Consider the following 18,595-nt stretch of genomic DNA (forward strand, 5'->3'; position numbering starts at 1 on the left):
CATGCAGATAAAACTAACAGATCTAATTTAGTTCTTTGTAGCTCTCAGTGCCACGTGTAAGCTTTGTCACTTGGCTGGATGCTGACACGCTCCCGAGAGCCGCACAGCAAACCGAGGGCTGATGTTTGCATGGTTGCCTTCGTGATCCCCAGCCATACTGAACACAGAAAGAAAATACTCTTCAGGATCACAACTTGTGCCTGGTTCTCTGTTGTGCTGAGCAGCAGACAGCTGGCATCCTGTTTGTATAACAAACACAATTTGTGGATATGGTAAAATCTGGATTTTGTCTGATTTCCACTTGTCACGAGGACAGGTAGCATCTGCCACCTTTGCAGTTCATGTGTGTGTTTGGGGTAAACAGAGCATTTGTTTATTGGTGTGACACAGTGCCCAGATGGAGCTGGACCCTACAGCCTCATGGAAATTTGACTTAATGCTTTTTCAAAAATTCATCTTTTGGCACCTCTATTTTTAGTAGTTTGTGCTAATCTGGCAATAGCATATTCACTTTAGAAACAGAGCCTGATTGTAAGAACCTCCTACTCATCATCAATCACTTGTCATCCAATCTCACCTGGGGAAAATGTTATCAAAAGTTTTTAAATCTGTGGGTCCAAAACTCCATGTCTGAACTTCTGCTGCCCATGGAGAATGCAGAGAAGAAAACAGGGTGGAACTGTCAGCCTCCAGCTCTGTGGTCACGAGTTTCTCCTGCCTGAAGGGAAAATCTCTCACTTGCTGGAGGTGTCCTGTGACAGTAACTGGGCCATTCTCTTCTAGACAATAGGAAGCAGCAAGAGGAACATTCAGAAACACATTTTTGGCCTTATTTAAAAAGATATGGATAGACAGTGTAAATGGAGAGAGCAAAGCCTTGTCACCAGTCTGTAGTACAGGACACAGCTGAGGACAGAAAATCTTAACTCACTGCTCTGATTCTTGCCTTTGACGGTAACACTCCTGGAAAGATCTCCCATTCTTAAGTCCTGCTCAGTATTTCAGTGCAGGTAGCTGCCAGCACAGCAGCCCAGAGCTGTGACAGGGATTACAGGCACAGGAGCTCGTTGTGTGTCAGGTACTCGGGATACTGCCCTCGCCACAGAGTGTTTATTTTAGCAAATGCATATATGGAATATGTGGGCAATGAAAGAAATGTGGGAGTGTTCCTGCTGCAAGGAGGTGTGTCCAAGGTCGTGTATGGAAATAATTATCCCTACCCAAGGGCATTTGGAATACAGTCCCTGCAATGTCGGTATGGAGCTCCCCCTCTGGAGGCAAGCAGGCAGACCCTAAAACAAGCTGTCCTTTGGTCATGCCACCTTTAGGACAGCAGCCTCAGCACAGCTCCCAGAGAAAACCTGGGGAGGCATGGGCAGTAATGACCATTGTGAGCAGGAGAAATAGATGTGGGTTTTCCTTTCAGCATTTACTGCCTAGCTTCTGCAGGAAGTTCATCCTCTGAGACCACCCTGTCAGTCCATCTGCTCCTTCCTTTTCTGTCTCTGGAACTCAGTGACCAATTTCAACCAACCACGAGCAAGATGTAGAGATTCCAGAGATAATTCCTATCCCTTAATTGTAATAGAATGTCAAATGAAGGAGGTGCTGTTGTGTAAAAAAGCCCTTTTGCATGTAACTTGTTTAGCAGCAGCCAGCTGCCCACTAGGCACATGTGTACTGCTGACCCACCAATACCACAGCTCCAAGGAATGCAAATGTACAGGGAGCAGGGAAAGGTTTTGCTAGATTCCTTGTTAAAAAAACAATTTCTCTTCTCAATTTCTCAATCACATGATTCTGACCAAAAACTAGCAAAGATAACAACTCTGAAAAGAACCCAAAGAGAACAAACTACGGACACACTGTTCTGGGTTTAAGTAGTAATTTTAAGCTTTACATGGTATTTTGAAATAAGAACTTAGTTTGAACTCTGCTGTTTGACATTTGAAAACATAATTGTGCTCAAAACCACCCTGCATTGGTTTTGTTGTTCACACAACAGATTATTTCTCTCAATTGCATGGGGGTCACAGGCAAAGGCAGCTCATAGTCAACTTCTCAGCTGAACACCCTTCCCTGCCCTGCAACGTAGAATGGTTGGATTGGAAGGGACATTTAGAGGTCATGTGGTCTGACACGTTCAACTCGATCAGGCTGCTCAGAGCCCCATCCAACCTGACCTTGAGTGTTTCCAGAGGTAGGGCATCCACCACCTTCCTGGGCAATCTGTGCCACTGTTCTACCACTCTCATTGTAAAAAAATTCTTTATATCCAGTCTAAATCGACCTTCTTTCAGGTTAAAGCCATCACCCCTTGTCCTATTGCAACAAACCCTGCGGAAAATCTGTCCCCATCTTTCCTAGAGGCCCCTTCAAGTACTGAAAGCCGGTAATGAGATCTCCCGGAGCCTTCTCTTCTCCAGGCTGAAAACCCCCGAATCTTTCAGCCTGACTTCGTAGAGAGGTGCTCCATGCATCCAGCCACCTCCGTGACCCCGCTCAGCCCCCAGCAGGTCTGGAGCCAGCCCAGGACTCGGTGTCCTACGGCACAACGGCACTGTCCTCCATCCCCCAGCACCCTGCCGGCAGCTCCGCTTCCCACCGCCACCCCCCGGGCCAGGCCGGTGTGCCACTCACTCCTCCCAAGGACACTGTCCCTGGAGAAACCACTTCTGGAAACCAGCACACAGCGAGATCCGCGCCCCCACGGTATCGCCCCCACGGTATCGCCCCCACGGCATCGCCCCCCGCCATCGCCACCCGGTATCGCCCCCCGCCCGCTGTACCTGCTCCTCCCGGCCGCCAGGAGGCGCGGTGCCAGAGAGGCGCTGCGCTGCGCCGCTCCCCGGCGCGGGCGGCTGTGCCCTGGGCTGGGCGGAGCTTCTGCGCATGCGCGGGCCCGGCTGGGGGCGGTCCGGTGTGAGGGAGGCGGCCATGAACGCGTTCGGGGCTGCGGCACCGCTCCCGGGCTCCTCGGCCGCGGCGGGGGCCCGGCACGGCGGCGGCGAGAGCGTGGAGAAGATCGACATGTCCCTGGGTGAGGAGCGGGGCCGGGGTGGCCGCTGTAGGTGACAGGGCGGAGGGCTCGGGCTGAACCAAGTGCCGGGGACGGGGAGGGGCGGAACGAACCAACGGGGGGCACCGGCTCGGGCGGAACCAACGAGGGCGGGGGGTGGGGAGGGGAAAGGACGGGACCCTCCCACAGCGGGAGCGCAGGAGGGGCGAGGGTGGCGCCGGGGGCTGGGCATAGGGGCGAGTCCTGGGCGAGCCGCCGGGAGCAGCGCGGATCCAGGGTCGCGGTCCTTTGCGGGCAAGAGCCGCGACCCCTTTGTGTCGCTTGGTGGTGTGAGCAGGCCGCAGAGCGGCGCTCTGCCCGCTTTTGGCCCGGTGAGGCCCACAGTACTCAGGCCTTAGGCTGGGCGGGCTCGGGGAGCGTCCCAGGGCCTCGCCTGGCGCTCGCAACCACAGGGATGGGTGAGGTTTGGTGGTCTCTCAGCTGGCCTGGCCTTTTTATTCTTCTCAGGTTTGGAAATCAGCAGTGGCAAGTCTCCCGTGTAACCTCTTTGCAGGATAAGACCGGCCACGCCGAGCATGACGTCACCTCTACCGCGTAGTTAGCCGTGACAATCTGCCCCGTTGTCCCCTGCCCTCCTATTGCGGGGTGTGTGTGTTAGGAACTTGCACAGACTCATTACAAACCTGCAGAGCTGTGTCTCCAGCGTGTCCGAGAAACTGACACCCACACTGTAGATACTTCGTGAGGTATCTCAGAGAAGTTCTGTTCTGGTGCTGTGTACTGAGTCCCCTTAACAGTCAGGGACAGTTTGGTGTGTTCGTGGGCTGCATCTTCCAGTTTACTTTTATCAGGAAAAAAAGAAAATTTAATTGGTTTTGTACACTCCAATACTGCTTTGTGATGCTACCAGAGCATCATAGATAGGTGCTATCAGGAGACTTTCTTCAAAAAACAGATTCATAGTGTGAACTGAAATTACTAATGGTGGACTTGGTCTCTTGTGGGCCACCGTAAAATAAGAGGATATGTACAATTTTTCCCTCTGTAAATAATTCAGTGGAGTTCTTTGGGCAGTGGAGATAACTTGTGAAATGATGTTTAGAGTTTGAATGTAGAGTAGTGCTACAGCATTCATAGAAAACTAAATCTGTTTTTACCCATTGCACACAATCTTTGTTTTCAGGGTTGCTAATAGAGTTGTTGATCCTGGCTTGTTGTATTTTCACATATTCTAATGTTTCCTGGCTGAGTTAACCTTTCAGTCAGTTTACATGTCCTGGCCATTAACTAGCAGACTGCAAAGGACTGTTGCAGTGTCATGAGGATGTTGTTTTAAAGTGGTGGTGTGAAGTGGGTATTTCTTTGGGTGTGTAAGAACGTTGTCACCCCAGCTGCTGTCCCCAAGTGAAAGCTCTGTGTCAGGTATAGCCAAAGGGAAAATGCAGTCCCACATCTAGTGTGATATCAAAGAAACTGACATGACCTTAATCTAGGAAGTCTTAAGATTGAGATCATGATGTTGAGTAAATTCTCATATAGTGATAAAGATTAAACATGTTTTGATTGTGTTATGTGCAGCTGAGCTTCCAGTTTGATACTGCTCCCAGATAACTCTGCTGTTCTAGCTGTAATTGTGGTCTCTGATCTCATGCAAGATAGGAGACTGCTTCAGTGTGGCTCCTCTAACAAATGCATGAAGTCCCAAATGTCCTTCATTTACCCAAATAAGAGAATAGCTGAATCTTAAGTCTAAATTTAAAGTTGTAACCTTGTGTGCAGCAACTTGAAAAAAATTGATTCAAGATGAAACAGATGAACTGTGAAGCATGAATCCATGTTTGAAGTGGCTTTGGTTTTCTTTGTGTATAAAAGGATAGTTTGGAATCCTTGTTCCAGGGACACCCCCTTTGGTCAAGAAGATTGTGTAGATATCAATCCCTGAGTCACCTGTATCAGTATTCTTGTCCTGCTAGTTTTTTGCAGCAAAGTGAATTCATGTTCTCTTAGCTTTCACTTGACAGCATGCAAACCATTGGATAATAGTGTTGTGGTTTTTGCTGTTTATGTTTTTACACTGTTTTCTCTGTTCTGCCCCTTATGAGTCCATTTGAACTCAGCCACAAACACAGTAAACCCATTTCCATCTTTCCTTGACTGAAAAAAGACTGTCCAGCTATTTGGGGAGGCTCCCTATTGAAACATGACATTTTTTATCAGTTGTGCTCTCATGATAAAGATGCAGTAAATGCAGTTTGGCAGTTTCCTTTAAGGTGTTCTTGTAAACAAGCTGGCAGTCAGATAAAAGCTGCCACACCTCTTGCTTTGCTCTTCTCTCCTGGGCTGGCTACCAGGTCAGTGAAGGCAGTCAGGCTGGTGTAGCACAATTTGCACTGGACAGACCTGCTGTTTGCTTTTCATCAGCTTGTTTCTTACACATATTTTTGAGCTGAATAATAGCTTGTCTGGGATTGTTTCCCTGGACAATAGATAAGGTGATTGCTTTGGATTGTAGATTCCTGGGGAGAGATGTCTTGCTTGCCTTTTCCCCCATCATTTCAGTCCTGCTGAACATCTGAAGATAACTGATGGCTTGAGTTGCGTCTGTGTGATCTTCCTTAAGTAGCTTAGGATGAAAGAGCTAAGGCTGGAATTGACATTTTATTTGGTCTCTGCAAAGTTTCATTTTCTTGAACCATGTACAAAAACTAATGGAGTCGCTCAAATTAAAATTTAATTCTGGGCTGAATGCCATGATCTTACGTGTGTCTCACATTTTCTGGATGTATGCAACTGCTTCCCTTCTGCTGAGGCATTGTATTATAAAGTAACTTCTGTAAGACATAATAGGGACTGGATGTTTATAGTGCTGATGTTTCTGGAACCTTAACTTGTATGTGCTGCCTTTGCAGGATAGACTGGTCTGACTCCTGTGACTCCAGGCTGTTTGGGGGTTTTATTCAGTATTTTATATAGTATGTCAATTTTTTCTTTTTTCTTTTTGTAGATGATATCATCAAGCTGAACAAGAAAGAAGAAAGAAAACAATATTCTCCCAAAATAAAAAGAGGGCTTCAGCAGAATCGAGCTCAACAGTTCAGTTCCCAAGGCTCCAAGTGGGGAATGCAACAGCAGAAAGGTGTGTGTGCCAAACAGAACACAGATTCCACATTATCTTTCTTGAGCTGAAAGATAGAATAATGAAATGTGTGGATTGACATGGTCAGTTCACTTGTCTTTCAGATAGTGTCTTTTGATTGTAATTCAGGGGTATTTTTAATCTATTTATACTTGGTTTTGTTTCTGATTCAGTGTGAGAAAGTGATTGACATGTTTGGCCACCAGGGAGCTTGGATGCTTGAAGGACTGTCCTTGACTCAAGGAAGAATTGGCTTGCTTTCTGATTCTTCAGTTCAATTTTAATTTTGGAAATTGTGATGATACCTTGCCCTTTCTCAGAGATGGACAGAACAAGTGCTTATGCCAAAGCCTTTGTACTGGGAGATGTGAAGGCCTTGCCAGAGCTTTGTGCAAAAGAAAAGCAAATTCATATTTGCTGGGTAGAATTCCCTTTACAGGCCTCCCCAAATTATCTGTTACTATAGACTGTGATCCTGGCTCAGGAATATTTAAATGGAGAGTGCACAGTGTGAGTTGGCTTTTCTTGTAAGAGCTTGAGATGCAAAGGAAGAGCTGTCAGCCTTATTCAGCCAGTGTTCTTACAGTGGAATACAAAAAGGGGAAGCCAGTGTTTTAACAGTGGAATACAAAAAGGGGAAAAAGTCATATAGACAGGGAGTGAGGAGAGGAAAAGTGCACAATAACAGCTTTGCTGTAGGTTCCCCTGAGTAACTCATGGGTTTTCTGATAAACAGTACAAGTTTGAAAATTATTCCCAGGCTTTAGTTCAGTACATGGAGAGCTCCTGCTTGAATTGCAGGCGGGTTTTGCTTGCAATTGGCTTTGAAAAGTATCTGTTTAGTACAGGATGATCAAAATGTGGAAGAATACTGTCTGATAAGAAAGCTTACCACCATGAGCTAATTAGGTATTCAGGTTAATACATGCAATTTCTTGTTTAGTAGCATTCCTTTAAAACAAAGACACATCTGTCTGGTGTACTCACAATGATCCCTGTGTTATCTTTGTCTTGCTTAGTGTTTGTTGTAGCAGCAGCTCCTCCTTTGTGTCTTAGACACAAATGTCTTTAGGGATCAGTGAAATGCTGCATTACTCAGGGCTCAGAGGAGTTTTGGTTTCTATGCAGGCCCACACAACTGTGTTACTTGTACATCTCTAATAAATTGGTGACAGGGCTGGAGAAAAATGTACATCTCTCAGCCCAGGTGTGAGGATATTTGTGTGGGTGAAGGGTAAGTGAATTTAAGTTGTAGATTATCAAACATGTAAGCTCTGTTTATAACTGCAGTTGTCAAGTGCAATTGTTTAGCATCAAAAGACCACAAAAGAAACAAGTATTAGGATTTAGAATTTTAGGAGAAACTTGATCTGTAAACTTGAAACTCTAAATACTACTGTCTTAGGCAGTTACTTTTCGCTTCTGGAACCTTACCAGCTTCTCTGCCTGTGTTATAGGAAAAAAGCAAACAATTTCTTTGCAAAATTGCCAGATTCGTGACATCTTGAAATTGTGAATAGTTTCAACTGCTCCCTCCTATACAGCTTGGCACATTTTCTCCCAGTGAAAACAAATCTCTTGTATTGTTTTTAAGCAGAAGGTGTCATTAAATAGTTATTGTGAGCATTCTAGTTATTAGTAGCTTACCAGTAGATTTATTGCTATTTTTGCTCTGATGCTATTGAAGTTACCCTGATAAGTAGCAAAGCCTCTGTGGACAACTGCAGAAACCACAAATGATCAACAGTGTTCAGTTCATGGGTTTTAGAAGTGGCTGCCAAACTTTCTGGAAAGAAGTGAGGAACTTGAGCTGGATTCTATTCAGCTTTTGGGGTTAAAAGCAGAGAGATGAGCATTGTTCATTTAAATAAAAGTTGTCCTTGGTGATACACAGAATGCAACTGCACAAAGCCCTGTGCAGCCTGAGCTAACTGAGGTTTTCATTTATTTGAGCAGAGGTTGGTTTATAGAGCTTGTGAGGTCCCTTTCAGCCTAAGCAACCCTGTTTCTCAGCTTTTCTCTTGGAAAAGAAGAGCATTTGCTAACCAGCCACAAAATGTGTGTACACAGCAGTTCTCCATGGCAAATTGATCTGAGCTGGATTCTGACCAGTGGCTTACCTCATGTCATGGCTCCTGTCTCATGAGAAAGCACAGATTTATTATCAATGCTGATAAGTCAGATATGTTAAAACTAAATGTGTCTGTTGCTTGGAGAGCTGACTCCTCAGTCTGAAATTTGTTTTGCAGTCTGAGGTTCTAGAGGCGAGGGTGCTTGGGGACAAAATTGGAGCATGGTCTGTATTCACAGCATGAAGCTAAATGACTCCAGACTGGGTTAATCAAACCCTGGTAACTGGAGATACTACAGACCTCAGACTTACAAGCCTTTTATATTCAAAATCTGCTTTCAGTCCTCAGATTGGCTGCACTGCCATGCAGACTTCTAATTGAAAACACTTCAAATGTGATATAATTCATGTGCTGTTTAATATGCTTTTGTGGGCCAATTGCTATGTTCTTTCCTTCTAAGTCATGTCTTGGGAACCACTGATTAAAATAAATAATCTTTGAAGCTGTTTTAGTTTGGGTTTTTTTTTTCCTTTTAAATTAAAGTAGTAATTTGAAGTTTGCTGAATGAGTAGGAAGCCAAGGGACTCTGGTTTGGTTTTATATTGTTCAGTGCTTGATGAAATTCCATTTCAGAGTATTTTGGTAGTTTTCTGTGCTAAAAGACTTTTAAGTTCTCCCTGCAGACATGTCCAATAAGAAATTTTCAGCAGAAATTAATGCAGTGAACTACAGTAAAGCTGTGCTCGGTATGAGAAACCGATCATTGCTGTGCTGGGGCTTGGGCCAGACCTGATAAACAACTGAGTGACCAAATTGTTGTCAAATGTAGTGGTGGCCTCTGCTCTAAGGTTGAAGTGTGCAGCCAAATAACTTGTGCTGCCTGCAAGGCATCTTAAAGCATGAACCTTTTCTCTTCAGGAAGAATTGTTGAGCTTTCTGTGCTCGTTGCAGGTTATGGAAAGAATCGTTTGGGGCGCAGAAAGAAGATAGCAGGGAAGAAGCGTTCTTATGGAGTCATAACTGGCCTGGCAGCCAAGAAAGCTCTGGGTTCACACAAAGGAATCAGTCCTCTGAACAGACAGCCACTGAGTGAGAAGGTAATTCATTAATGCAGCCCTGGTGATTTGTGTCAGAACAGGTTAAAAAAATGAAACACGAGTGCTTCAGAAAACTGCTCTTGAAATATAAAATGGAGAGAAATGGTACAAGCTTTTATCAAATTGGGAATGTGTTAGCTGAGTTCTTGTTTGTTTTGAGTGGGCTGGATAATGACTGGGTGTGAAAATAGTTTCTAACACCTAATTGGGTTGCAAGTCATGAGAGTTGAAGTACAGAAGTATATTCTGTGCGAGTATGGAGGGAGTTACTGTATTTTTTACAAGCAAAATTGGTTTTCTTACAGACCAATAATTCAGCCAACCTGCAGGTGCTAAACTTCTACTGTTACAAAAATGCAAGTTTTTGCAGAATACTAAACTCCATCAGTAGGCTCCCTTCTCTGCACTGCTCCAGTGCATTGTTGCCTGCTTCATCTCATTCAATATTATAGAATTGGGATTGCCTTTGGATTTCTGACAAATGCTAATTTTAAGACATGTGCAGCATGGATTTTTCTCAGTTTGGAAAAAATGAAAAAATATTTTGAAAAAATAACTGCTAAGGTATGTTGCTTTTTGTTTCCTCCTGAGGATGTGGAGAATATAGAATTCATTAAATTGTAGAATGTGTTTTCAAATTACACTAGATTGTGAAGGGTAGGCAAAGCCAAGTGTATTCTAATCACAGTTTGTATATGGAAGCTGAAATAAAAATGTTGGTGTGTGTATAGCATACATTATGCTGAATATGTTGATTGTTTTTTAAGAATGCACAGCGGAATTACCCGGTCTTGAAAAGGAAAACAAACCTGCAGAGACAATCTGAAATGCAGAGAAAACAAGCTCCTGCCCTCAGGAGGTCTGCTCTGCTAAACAGGAGGTAAATTACCAAACCTGCTTTCTGAACACTACTTGGCAACTTCCCATGGTGAATCTTGTTTGACAGGACTGAGGCTGAGAGAAGACAGTAGGTACTGGAGTAGCAATATGGTCAAGACCAGTTTGTGTGTGAAGTTGTACAAATCTGGAAGCCAAGAATGTGCCAAACATGGTCTCAATACAAAGCCAGATGTTTGTTATGATGTAGAGCACTCAGGAAGTGCCTCTATGTGTGAGCACCTGCTATTCTGCCTTCACTTAAATCACAGGAGCCTATATTTGAGCAACCTGATTTTGTGGAAGGTATCCCTGCCCATGACAGGGGGTTGAATCTAGGGGTTCTTCTTTCCAGCCCAAACCATTCTGTGTTTCATGATTCTGTTTGGAAATGGCTGCTGTGGCTTTTGATAGCTCAGAAGTGTTAGCCATGGTTTAGTGAACTTTCTAAATGCTTTTGTGGAAGCTGGTGCCATCTGCAGCTTCAGGAAAGCCACTGTATGTTTTATTTGTGCTGGAATTACCATGTGTTATAAACTGCAATGGAAATGGTCTCCATGATAAAAGGTTTCACTCTGTGACTATACTGTGAAAACTGTAAACAAACTTTCTTTATACATACTGATTTTAATTTTTTTTTCATGTAACCAGCAATGTTTAAAGTGCTGGAGGATACTGAGCAAAGCGAAAAGCAGAATTAATGACCATATTGTCCTGTGATGTATGAACATTAGGCTTCTGTGTACCAGCAGTGATTTCTCCATTTATCAGTAATATGTTTCATTCATAGTGGATGAGGAGCTTATCCCAGCTGAAGCATTCAGCCTCAAAGAGGCAGCACTAAAGATGTCCTTATGGATCTTTTGGGCACTTTTTTGACTTCCATAGTAGTGTCTCTAAGGTGTTCCCTGTGGAGCCTTTTATAACTATATTTTTAATAAATATTACAGGAATAACATGCCATCTACATTTGTCAGAATTGGAAACAAACTAAATCAGCAGAAAGATACTCGTCAAGCAACTTTCCTGTTTAGAAGAGGCCTGAAGGTAAATGCAAATTTTGAAAAGAACAAGGCAGTTGGGCTATAGATTCTAAGCTAACCTGTAACACTGATATTAATGAATCAACTTCAAATATCAGATCTGAGTAGAAACTTCAGGTGCACTGGGGAATAGCCACAGGTTCTTCTAGGGAAGTGCACTCATTCTCTAGTTACTGTAATCCATCGAGTCTTGCTTCACATTCCAGTGTAATTGAGCAATTCTGAGGGGCATGGAACTTGCCAGTGTTTGAGGGTATTTGCAAGGTATTCATTTTTCCTTTCAGAAGTTAATGGTAGAAAGCTCCGTCCAGCTTTTTAGAAGTTGTTTTCAGATAAATAATAGAGCAGAAACACATTTAAGAATCTGATTATGATTTGGTTTGCTTTTTTAGTTATTTTGGGGTTATTTATTTCAATTATTTTAGTTACTTAAGGATTTTTTAGTTATTTTAGTAGGATGGAGAGAGTGCACAGTGAATGAAAAGTGGTGGGTTTGGTTTTTATTTGTGCCCTCATTCTACATCTGCCATCGTTGTGACTGTAAGTAGCTGTTGTCTTCCTTCCAGATGGTTTGCAAAATTACAGACAAGATCAGGAACTAGACAGACTTTTCTTGCTACTGTAGTAACATTTTGATCTATCTTAGGCTGACATAGTCCTCCAAAATGTTGCTATTGCTCTATGGGCAGTTTTGTTTAAATCATTCTATGTTCTTAAAGTAATTTCTTTTCAAGGTCTTAGGAAATTAATAGGACTCTTATCTTTGAAGTCCCTCTGAAAGTACAACCCTGTTTGTGCAGCATGTAGTAACAGCTTTAAACTTCTGTTTTTGAACTTCTCTATTTCCAGCTGCTACAATAGGAATTGAAACAATATTCAAATCTGGTGTCTGTACTGATGTGTTTTCAGGTGCAGGCCCAAGTGCAGTCAACAGATGATCTTGATAATCAAACAGTAAAGAGAACTCGTCAGTAAGTATCTAATTTGGAAATTTTCAGCTTTGTAGCACATAAGATTCTCATTTTAGCTCAGACTTCCCGGATATGATAATAGAAGGGGGGGTGGATTTTTTTCCCCTCTAGGCACATCAACTAGAGTGACAGTGATCCTCCCCCTATTCTCAGTTATTTCCTAAATTATCTTCTAATTTAACCAGGAGGAGTTGGTTTGCATAAGACATTTGCAGGAATAAGGGGGAAGACTGTAAGAGGATCAGGCTAATCTCTAGTACTCATGAATACTGCATAGACTAGAAGAAAAATTCAAATGTCAATGTTATCCTGAGCTCTTGTTGTAATTTTCCTTTTATTTAATATGCATATCAGCCTGTGAAGCAGTTTAGAAATGAAAAAGGCAGAGCCCAATGAGGCCACTTGGCTCTTCCCCCATATACTCTTCCCATACTATTCTGTGCTTGCTGGGCTCTTTGCAGGGTGTTTCTTGGGAACACAAAAGGCTGAGGAAAGCAGCAGGTGCCACAGAGTGGAGTCTGTCACCTCTTGAATTTGCTGTGTGGGCCACTTGGCCCCATCTGTGGCAGGGAAATGTTTTAAAGGAGTGAACTCTTGAGTAGGTGCCGTAGTTCTGGTGCACTTCAACAGCCTGTGATTTAGTGTTCTGAATAGGTGTAGGCAATGTAAAAGGTACAAGAATCAATAGCCAGGTGTCAATAGCATGTGATTTTGTACTAGCCAACATTCCAAAAGCTTGCACGTTCTTTGCTGGCCAGTATTTTGAACATACCTTTAAAAATACCCTGACTGAAATCTCTGCACAATTTTAAGTGATTTTTGTGTTTTCAAACTAGATGGCGAACTTCTACCACAAGTGGAGGGATCCTGACCGTGTCTATTGACAACCCAGGAGCAATCATAAGCCCAGTGTGAGTTTTCAATTAAGTTCTGAAATGTTCTGAACATAAATGAAAGTGTTTCAGGTGACTTCAAAGTGATAGCTTCTTGTGAAGACTTTTAAGTCTGGCCCCTTTCTGAGTGTTTCTGAGCAGTGTTTGAATAATATCACAGCTGGATTTCACATGTCAGCTCCCAGTTAGGAGCTTGATGTGGTGTATAGAGTGGAAGAGTGGTGGGCTGGTACATTTTCACTTTGTCTGTGCCTTCCAAATCAAGCCATGTCACAGCTGTTTTCCACCTCAGAGTGGAAATTAATGAGCACCTACTTGATATATAATGGTAACAGTTACTCCCTGATTCATAAAAATACTGCTGGACTTGTGCTTAAAGAGACCATTGCTGTGTTTGTGTTTGGGAAGTTGATGGTACTGTTGTTTATAGGTGGTATATTTTTAAAATGTCTTGATTAGCATTTCCTTGGTAGCATTTTATCAGTAAGGGACACTGTACCAATTTATATTTTTTGTATTTCTAGGATGAATTAACCACAAATTACATGTTTGTCAATAGAATTACAGATAAAAAATAAGGTGGTTTCCTGCTGGGACTCTTGGTGTCTGATAACAATAACAAATGGTCCCTTTTTTAGTTCTGCCTGACTTGCCTTCTTGAATTTGCACCGTCCAGCTTTTCAGCCAGCCTGGTCAAATGGTTTGATGCAAAATCCGTACCCTCTATCAGCATTAAGGCTTTCTTGCATAAAACACATGTTCATCATGTCCTTTGCAACATTCTTCTTTCACAGGTCCCAGAAACTACGATTAACTCGTAGTCCTGTGCCATCATTTCTGATGAAGAGGGACCAATCTGAAGAGAAGAAGATTCCAAAAGGGGTTCCATTGCAGTTTGATATAAATAGTGTTGGAAAACAGGTAAATGCAATTTTCCTTTCATAACTGTGAAAGTAGTTTCAAGACCAATAAAAGCCAGTGAGGCACTTTGCTCCTAGACTCCCAAGTGACAGAAAGAGAGAACTAGTGACTACTTCTTGTTTCCACTTCCAGTCTTTCCGCTAACTCGCTGTGTAACTTCAAGCAAGTAGCTAAACTCACTGTTCTTGTTCTTCTCGTTCATGCCTTGCATGCCCACATGATTTAAATGGGATTTAAAATGTTGAATATTTCTAAAAGGCTTCTGGTGCTCCTGCTGTGCTTGCATCAGCAACTGTGAATAATTCAGGGATGAGCTGCTTTCAGCTGTGTGACCTGCCTGGAACCCTGGCAGCCAAACTTATAAGGCAACTTTTGCTGCCCATCTAGGAAAAAAAAAACAACTAAATGTGAGCATTTAAGGGCTTGAAAGATGAGCAATTTTTCACAAGTTTCATGAAGACAGGTGATTTGGTGCAGCAATCCTAATGCTGTCATTGAAGGAATTCTTACAGGGTGGCAGAGTTAGATGCTGTTCTTGTAATCAGCTCCTTAGTGCCAGCTGTAGAAATCTGCATGCAGTCAAGGCATTGATCTGCATTTGTTCCATCCAGGAATAAGAACTATGTCAGAAAGTCTACTAATGTAGTGTAAAATTGATTGAACTTCTGGATTAGACTCCAGCTTGCTGCCTTAGCTGAGTGAACTGGAAAGCAACCTGCATTAAAATGGTGAAAATGTTGCATTTGTTGAAATTGCAGAGAATCTATGTGGGGAAATGTGTACTGGAAGTTCCATTTTTCAGTCTGTTTGTCCTCAGTTTAACTTAAAATATTTTGAGTAGGCTTTGAATATTGACATTATATACCATGTGTTCTTAATGAATTCTGAAAATGCAAGCTCTTGATGTGTAGTCCAATCTGATTTTTAAATGGTGTGGGAAGTGACAAAAAATCCAAGTGAAGCAACTGAGGAGTCAAGTGATGATACAGACTGAAGAAAAAACTGTTCTGTCTCCATTACTTTGATTAAATTAACCCAACACCTTTAAAGTTTTGGTTAAATTATGTTATTTTTCAGACAGGGATGACGTTGAACGAGCGATTTGGGATCCTGAAGGAGCAGAGGACAGCACTGTCTCAGAACAAAGGAAGCCGTTTTGTAACAGTGGGCTAACCTGGCAGATGGACTTGGGCACTGAGCCCACCTACCTAAGCCCCTGAAATAGAAGTGGGCAGAAGAATACAGCATATGTCACTAGAATTCTCCAGACATCTTGCTAAGATGGTGGCAGAGCTATCTCTCTTTATTACTTTTACTTGGAATGGTAAAAGACTTAATGCCCTGAGGGAGAAAAGTGGAAAGAAACTGATCCGACGTAGTGGCACCATCACCTGGTTGGAAAAGATTCTGTTGCCCAGCTGAGTTCTTTCACCCCTCTGTTATGGTAAAGATTGTTTAAGTGTTTAATTACAAACCCCATTTTAGGGTTTTTTAGGGACTGCCTTTGAGCTCTCTTTCAGAGACAGTTTAGCACAGAGCCTCAGTCCGTGGATACTTTGGTAGCGATGTAGCGGCATTTTTCATGGGAGCATTGGTTCTGTACTTCTTTGTGCTTTTAAAGTTCCATTTTTTTTCCTTTCTTGAAAACTGTTTTGCATCCTCACATTCACAAATAAAGCTCTTAGCTGAGACCCAAAATTTGTAACTGGGATGGAGACTATTCTACTCTTATCCTTAAAAGTGGTCCAGATCATATACCATATTGGAGGAATACTGCAGAGGCAGCCTGAGAGTCCTTTGTATTCCAAATAGCTCAACTTCATCATTCTCCTCTGTAAATGGAGTTTATCCATCTCCTTTTCTTCTTAAACTTCTGATTTTTATTTCTTTTTGAAATGTTTTTCACAAACTAAATGCAATAACTTCACGTTTTTGAATAATTTGATAGGAAAAGATAAAGCCTTCCTTCACAAGGAAGTCAGCAGTATGGTAGAGTTTCTTGCCCTCCCAGATACAGGATTCTCATCCTGCATATTTTGCCCCAGAGGGTTTTCTCTAACTTAAAAATAGCTGGAGGCAAACAATCTTGTGGCACTTGTTTGTTTATACCAAAGAGAGGTAAGATGTGAAGCTGATCCAAAGTGGTCAGACATCTGGAAATTGTCTGAAACTGAGGAACGTTTCTGGAGGAAAGCCCTCACTTTGCCAGCCTGTGTAAGGCATTAGGCAGGAACATGTAGCCACCTGCTTTAAGCATAGCTCTGTGCATCAGAATCTGCAGGACAGTAACAACTGGGGCATCCTCAATCTGTATGTATATAATCCCTAAAACTGAGGCACCTCTTCAGAATTGCTTCCAGACCAGGCATTGATGATCTTGGCACTGCTTTTTGGTGAGGAGGGTTAGGTACAGTCAGGTATAAGAGGGGCTGGCTTGCTGCATCCAGGAACGTTCATGGCGTTTGAAGCAGGTTTAACTCCTTTTCACATTCTTGAAGAATTTATATTTGACAGAGTTGGTTTCCTTGCATTTTTATCTCAAATTCCAAGTTAACTAGCATATACTGGCAACTTCAGCCTTGAAGAGCACTTGACAGCAGAAGGGCTTTTTTTTTTTTTTTTTGGTATCGTTTTGAAGTCAGAGTGCACTCTGATGCTAAATAGGACTTAAACCCTTGTTTTTAATGTTGGAAAATATACCTTAGCAGAGGCAAACTAAATGTAATGGTGTTAAGGTTTCTTTCTCAATTACTAGTAGGAATTTTTTTTTAAATAAATGTCCCACTGTTAGAACTTGAGTAGGTAAAGAGTAGTCAGTCATCCTGTTTCAGTGTATACGTTTTTCATGTGCCAGGATGCAACAAAAAAATTCTTTTGCATCAGCCTAGATGCAAAACATTGATGCAGTGCATCAAAAGTGCTAGTTTGTATTTAATGAGAAGATGCTTTACACTGTACCTTTTGGTATTTTTGGAGAAGTTATTACATTTGATCTATTCTGAAGCTGTTAATTTTTTTTTTAATAAAAAGTTACAGGTTTTATATTGTCTTGTTCCTGTTATAACCACCTGGGCAATATACTGGTTATGTGAATTTTCTGATAGCTTGCAAGGGGTTCTTCTTGATCAAATTCTTATTAAATATTCTGAAGAACACAGCAGAAAGCAACCTAACTTAAAAGAGGCTTCACACTCCTTGCCCACCTTAATACTCTGACAAGAGAGCACTTATTGGAGTGGCGCTGTAGAGGCTCACTTCCATTTGAATGTGTCAGCTACTAATTAATGTTTCAGTAGCACTTCCTAACTCAGTGATTTGGTGTGGTGGGAGTACCAGATGTGTCAGCGATTGCTGCTGTGCCATGTCCTGATAGCGAGAATCGCCGTCATCAACACCTTGTGCTGCAGGAGCAGCCCGAGCAGCTTCCTGGCTGTGTGGGAGTGCTGTGCCAGCAGGAGGCACAAAGCACTGGAAATGCTGCTATTAATTGTCAGTGCAGGACTAAATACTGCCTGTAAATATATCTGATAAGGTGTTAAATATTGTGGTTGTCTTGCTACTTGATTATTGACAGCCTTTCTTCTTATCAGCTCGCGTGTGTTGGCTGCAGCATCAGGTAGGTTCAGTGGAAGCAGCAGGGCAAAATGGCATTTATGAAGATGTAGCAAAGGGTGTGGCCTTTTAATGTAATCAATCCTTAAGTTATAAAACGTGAAGCAGTTGTTACATTTCCCACTTAGCGGAGCTCTGTGCGCTCTGCCCTTGTTTTGCTGCTGGAACGGGCCCGACAGCCAGCAGCTGTGAGCGATGCTCACCCAGAAACCATCCTGTGACATCCCACGTTGGCGGGAACACTATAATTTTTAACAGTTCCAGCAGGTGTCCAGACGTGTCCGGGGCGGCGATTCCCTTGCACGCCGGCTGAGCCGAGGCGGGCGGGAAGACGCGGCCCTGAGGAGCGGCTGGCCCGGCCCGGTCCGGTCCGGTTCGGTTCAGCCCGGCTCGGACGGACGCGGTGCCCGTGCGGTCCCGGGGCCGCCGGGCGGCGGCCGCGCATGCGCCCCTGCCGCGCGCTCTGGCATGCGCTGTCCGGCCGGGCTGTGGCGGGGAAATGGCGGCGCCGGAGGGCGGCTCTGCCGCGATGCCCGCGGCTTGTCCCGCTCCGCCTGGTCCCTCGGCTCCCGGCTCCTGGAGCCGCTCCTTGGACCGAGCCCTGGAAGAAGCGGCGATCAGCGGGACCCTCAGTTTGAGCGGCAGGAAGCTCCGGGACTATCCGCGGGCCAGCGCCGCCAACCACGATCTCAGCGACACCACCCAGGCTGGTGAGGGACAGGGCGTGAAGGGGGCGAGGCAGCGGGGAATGGGAGCGGGGGCTCTCGGGGGCTCTGAGCGTCCTGGCCGCCCTACCAGCCCCTCGCTCGGGACTGAGCCTGAGGTGACCGATTTGCTGTCTGTTCGTTAAATTGAAGCTCGTTTCGCCTCTTCCCTTCGCTCTCCGCCCTTCCTCTCCTCGGCTCTCGAGGCAGGATGGAGGAGCTCTGGCAGGGTTCTTCCTTTGCCCGTCTGA

The 18,595-nt window shown here is 43.7% G+C and overlaps 3 protein-coding genes and 1 long non-coding RNA gene across 20 annotated transcripts in view; 3 read left to right on the forward strand and 1 right to left on the reverse strand.

Annotated features, from left to right (window-relative positions):
* The window catches only part of RUBCN (rubicon autophagy regulator), a 29,731-nt gene extending 26,843 nt beyond the window's left edge, over positions 1 to 2,888 (reverse strand). Inside the window, exon 1 of the mRNA XM_071437818.1 lies at positions 2,790 to 2,888. The gene's annotated coding sequence lies outside the window, so the exon portion shown is untranslated. The remainder of the gene's footprint in view (positions 1 to 2,789) is intronic.
* On the forward strand, positions 2,878 to 17,070 carry FYTTD1 (forty-two-three domain containing 1). Of its 2 annotated transcripts, none has more exons than XM_071437845.1 (9): positions 2,878 to 3,067; positions 6,024 to 6,155; positions 9,179 to 9,324; positions 10,092 to 10,204; positions 11,151 to 11,247; positions 12,153 to 12,214; positions 13,051 to 13,125; positions 13,902 to 14,028; positions 15,106 to 17,070. In XM_071437845.1, the coding sequence occupies exons 1-9, from the start codon at positions 2,893 to 2,895 to the stop codon at positions 15,199 to 15,201; spliced, it is 1,023 nt and encodes a 340-aa protein (XP_071293946.1). In that variant the 5' UTR covers positions 2,878 to 2,892; the 3' UTR covers positions 15,202 to 17,070. The 2 variants fall into 2 exon arrangements, with proteins under 2 accessions (XP_071293946.1, XP_071293947.1); XM_071437846.1 differs by having other exon boundaries at positions 2,878 to 3,040.
* On the forward strand, positions 6,176 to 8,734 carry LOC139595015 (uncharacterized). The gene is made up of 2 exons (XR_011680822.1): positions 6,176 to 6,764; positions 6,800 to 8,734. It is a non-coding gene; the product is annotated as an uncharacterized lncRNA (long non-coding RNA).
* Positions 17,071 to 17,181: 111 nt separating the features above from the next.
* Positions 17,182 to 18,595, forward strand: part of LRCH3 (leucine rich repeats and calponin homology domain containing 3) — a 62,582-nt gene continuing 61,168 nt past the window's right edge. For all 16 annotated transcript variants that reach the window (XR_011680820.1, XR_011680819.1, XM_071437820.1 and 13 more), the window contains exon 1: positions 17,182 to 18,350. Coding sequence is in view for 14 of the 16 variants with exons in the window: in XM_071437820.1 (XP_071293921.1) it covers positions 18,140 to 18,350 (211 nt within the window). In the remaining 2 variants the exon portion in view is untranslated. The remainder of the gene's footprint in view (positions 18,351 to 18,595) is intronic.

The sequence above is a fragment of the Agelaius tricolor genome, unplaced genomic scaffold (assembly GCF_023055355.1).
Source record: "Agelaius tricolor isolate 1412-34295 unplaced genomic scaffold, bAgeTri1.0.p SCAF_12, whole genome shotgun sequence".
Lineage (NCBI taxonomy): Eukaryota > Metazoa > Chordata > Aves > Passeriformes > Icteridae > Agelaius > Agelaius tricolor.

Bases quoted from the DNA above. Each gene is read 5' to 3' on its own strand.
- FYTTD1 (XM_071437845.1), top strand. From the start codon at position 2,893: ATGCGCGGGCCCGGCTGGGGGCGGTCCGGTGTGAGGGAGGCGGCCATG. The intron at 3,068-6,023 runs GTAGGTGACAGG...TTCTTTTTGTAG, and splicing joins GCGGGGCCGGGGTGGCCGCT to ATGATATCATCAAGCTGAAC. The intron at 10,205-11,150 runs GTAAATTACCAA...TAAATATTACAG, and splicing joins TCTGCTCTGCTAAACAGGAG to GAATAACATGCCATCTACAT.